The sequence below is a fragment of the Echinops telfairi genome, unplaced genomic scaffold, assembly GCF_000313985.2.
Source record: "Echinops telfairi isolate 266 unplaced genomic scaffold, ASM31398v2 ScPeMD7_25;HRSCAF=90, whole genome shotgun sequence".
In the NCBI taxonomy this organism is placed as follows: domain Eukaryota; kingdom Metazoa; phylum Chordata; class Mammalia; order Afrosoricida; family Tenrecidae; genus Echinops; species Echinops telfairi.
In genome coordinates, this window is record NW_022103922.1 from 33,615,868 (window position 1) to 33,619,890 (window position 4,023).

The 4,023-nt window shown below is 53.6% G+C and overlaps 1 protein-coding gene across 1 annotated transcript; it reads right to left on the reverse strand.

The window, feature by feature from the left end:
• Window positions 1-1,775: 1,775 nt before the first annotated feature.
• Window positions 1,776-2,714, reverse strand: LOC101652326 (olfactory receptor 13J1-like). The gene has a single exon (XM_004712455.1). It carries the CDS (start codon window positions 2,712-2,714, stop codon window positions 1,776-1,778), a length of 939 nt encoding a protein of 312 aa, XP_004712512.1.
• Window positions 2,715-4,023: the final 1,309 nt, after the last annotated feature.

A 4,023-nucleotide genomic window follows, 5' to 3' on the forward strand; every position in this document is an offset into this window, starting at 1 on the left:
AAGGTCACAGCTGGCTGACGGAGAGGGTCCTGTGTCTCCCTCCCTGGGCTAGGAACTGCCGAGACAGGCGGTGCTCCCGTGTGCCCTCGATGGGCCTGTTCCTGACTAGCAGTGGAAGCAGGAAGAGGGCCTGGGAGGGACACCGAGGACCATGCCATCAGGAATCAGAGAAGCAGAGGTGAAGCCCAGCTCTCCCATCCTAGAGGTGGTGCCCTGAGGCCAGAGGCAGCGTCAGACCCATGAACAAACAAGGTAAGCACAGGCCTCCTCGTGCCTGCTTCCCAATCTGCAGTGAACAATGTCACATTTTTCACATCAAAAATTCTGCTTCTAAGTTTGGCTTACAGCTAACTCTTTCCCAAACTACAGAGCACCTTCCTACAGAATCAAAGTATCTTTCTAATTGACAGTCCCTGTGAGGGATGGAGTACCTAATAAGCAAGGTAAACGTGGGCTTCCTCACTAATCTGTAGTGGAAAGTCCATGTGGGTTTTAGAATGTCACAGAGCAATTTGTATGCCAATGATTAAACAGACCCCTAACCTGCTGTGGAACTCTATCCTCAAACACAATCAAAGAGGAGTTATAGTTTGGGCAGCTCATTGACCTACCTCTATTTTGCAAAGATGTGGTGAAACCTGTGTGGCACGGTTCACTACAAACTAGTAAATAAGCACAAGTGAGCCCCTGCTTACTTCCTGGACAGAGGGCCAGAGAACGGAGGTGCTCTGTGACCGTGGCCCCCAGGGTCCGTTTTTACTATGTGTTCCCTGAGAAAGGAGAGCTGGAAAGAGGCTGAGCAGCAGGTGGGGCGGGGATGTGGGCACCCGGGGTTGGGCTGAGGAAGAGGACGGCAAGCTGCACCAGAGCTTGAAGGCGACTTTGCCACCAAGTGGGCATGAGCAGGGCTCTGGGAAACTGATGTCCTAGGGACTGGACCGATCTGAGCATCTCTGACTCTGACCTCATCTTGCCCACTGAGTTAGGCTGTGTCTTCCATCTGGGAATTCCTAGCCAGTTCTGCTCAGATGTGGGGAGGACTCCAGGCTCTGCCATAAGCACCCCTGTAACAACGTGTTCATTTGTGTGTTGAAGAACTGCGTGCAGGTGTGAGACTGGGCAGGCTAGAGCTAAGGAGGGAGCGGGTTCTGACTCTCTCTGCTCCTGGAATAACACTGAAAATATGGCAGGGGGAGCACGGTGAGAGGAGCAAAGTGGGGAGGCTTCCTGGTGGAGGTGGCGTTAGAGGTGAGCCTTCATAGTTAGACAGTACTTTCATCTAGGGGCTAGAGAGGGTAGTTATGTGCTGAGAGGAGACGGCTTTGTGGAAGAGCCCAGGAATGGCACAGCGCTGCCCGGTGCAGGGGGGCACCAAGACACGCATCTGGCTGGTGGTGGGAGGAAGGAGGCTGTGAGACAGAAGGTTGGGGGTGTTCATTAGGTTTGTGGGGCCTTGCATGGCCCACTGAAGAGTTTAGTGTGTGTGCTTTTAAACAAATCTCGCTAGGGGATAGATGGAAAGTTCTGAGGCCAGCCAGGAGGGATTGATAATGAGATATAGCCTAAGATGAGGCTAGGGGAAGGAGCAGAAGGCCCAGGTATGAACTATTTCTGTGGTAGCTTCCTTGGGGCTTGGTGTTGACTTTTGGGAATTGTAGGGGGATGAAGACAGTAGACTCAGTACCTTATCCTGGATCCTGGACTCCCTGAAGACAAATGATGGAGACCATCTCTACTAACCCAGAATTCCTACCAACGCTGATTCTTGCCCTGCCTCACCTGGAGGTCCAGGTCTTGGCCCATACCTTCCTGGCAGCCTCCTTCACCTCCCTGTTCCGCAGGCTGTAGATGACAGGGTTGAGCATGGGGGTGACCACGGCATAGAGGACCGTGAAGACCTCATCAGAAACGTCAGCCTGCTTGGTCTTGGGCTTCATGTACATGTAGATGACAGCACCGTAGAAGAGCACCACCACGGCAAGATGTGCCGAGCACGTGGAGAAGGCTTTGCGGCGCCCGGCAGCTGAGGGCACCCTCAGAATGGTGACCAGGATAAGAGTGTAGGAGAGGCAAATGAGTGCCAGGGGCATGGGCAGCAGCAGAGTGCTGCCAGCCAGCAAGAGAGCCTCACTGACTGACGTGTCACCACATGCCAGCTTCAGCACTGCCAGGATCTCACATGTGAAATGGCTGACCACGTCGTGGCCACAGAAGGGCAGCCTCATGGCAATGACCGTCTCTGTCACTGACTTGAGCAGGGCGAAGGACCAGGCCACTCCCACCAGCAGCAGGCAGAGCTGGTGGTTCATGAGCACGGGGTACTGGAGAGGCCGGCAAATGGCCAGGTAGCGATCGTAGGCCATGATGGCGAGCAGCAGGCACTCCGTGGAGCCCGTGGACAAGCTCACACACATCTGGATCCCACAGGCAGTGAAGGAGATGGTCTTCTGGCTTGACAGGAAGTGCACCAGCATCAGGGGTGCAAATGAGGACGTGTAGCAGATGTCCAGGATGGAGAGATTGCTGAGGAAGAAGTACATGGGGGTGTGCAGGCGGATGTCCAGCACGCTCACAGCCACGATGCCTGTGTTCCCCAGCAGGGTCACCAGGTACATGGCTGAGCAGAGTGGGAAGAGCAGGCGCTCCAGGGCTGGGTAGGCAGAGAAGCCTTTCAGAAAGAACTGGGAGACCTGTGTGCTGTTGAGCGCCTCCATGCTGCAGGGTTTGGAGAGACACAGGCTGGGAGGAGGGATGGAGACGTAGAATCACCCAGCGCCTCTCCTGGGAGGAGGCGGACTGCTAGCTTCTTTTCCAGCTCTGTGACTTTAGGCAATCTCTTTCTCCTCCCTGGACCTCAGTTTATTCATCTGAAAAACAAGGATTGACTTCAATAGGCATTTCTCTAAGAATGTTTGAAGAACCTCTGGGTTAATCCAATGTAGCTCAAGCTCTCTACTGTCCGATTTCCCAGAGTGCTTACTCTCGAAGAGCAACGTCGAGCATGTCGTGCTCTGCAACTAATTTTTGACCAGGGATCCCCCTTTCTCAGAACACCAGCGCCAACTTTCTGATCAGTGTTCTGGGAACACAATTTGGGAAGCAATGGAGTGGAATAAAGACCCTCACGTGTTATCTGCTACAGGAGTATCTCACTCGCTGCCATAGTCAATGGATGCCAGCTCATAGTGGCCCTAGAGGCCAGGGTAGAACTACCCCTGTGAGTTTTGGAGACTGGAACTCTTGATGGGAGTAGACAGCCCATCTTTCTCTCGCACAGCAGCTCCTGACTTTGAACTGCGGACCTTGCGGATCACGGCTCAATGGGTGACCACTAAGCCACCAGGACTCTTCATGGAAACATCTGGAGAGTTCCTAAGACACTTACAACAGGGCTCCACCCCAGAGTGTCTGACTCAGCAGGGCTGTGTGACGCTGTTGCTGCTGGTCTAGCTCAGTCATCCTGAGAGTGTCCTGTTTGGAAGTAACTGGAATGCCGAGGGCCTTCCTGGCTTCGCGGAGGCCTCTAAACTACCGCTTGCTCTGTGCCCTTCTTTGTCCCTCACAAAACAAAAGTCTGACTTGTCTCTTCAGGTCACCTCTGATCTCTGTACAGAAAGCATGTTTTGTGCCTTAGGTCAGGGTGGTGCTGCTAGCCTCTGGGGTCATCAGTTGGTTTGTCGCCTGTCCTCACTCATCGCCTGCTCCCTCTGTCACTGTGTGTGCACTGAGCCTTCAGAGTCTGCCCTGTCTTCTGTCAGCCCTCCTTGTTCCTCTGGGCCCGAGCCTGTACTGATCCGCCTCCAGCTTCTCCCAGGTCATCAGCGTGGAAAGCCTGCTGGGAGTCTCCCAGTGTGCAGGTGGGGAAACCGAGTTCACACTGCGGGTCTCTGGTCGGATGATCCTAGAACCCAGTCTTTTTTTAAAAATCATTTTATTGAGGGCTCATACAGCTCTTATCACAATCCATACATGCATCCATTGTGTCAAGCACATTTGTACATTTGTTGCCATCATCTTTCTCAA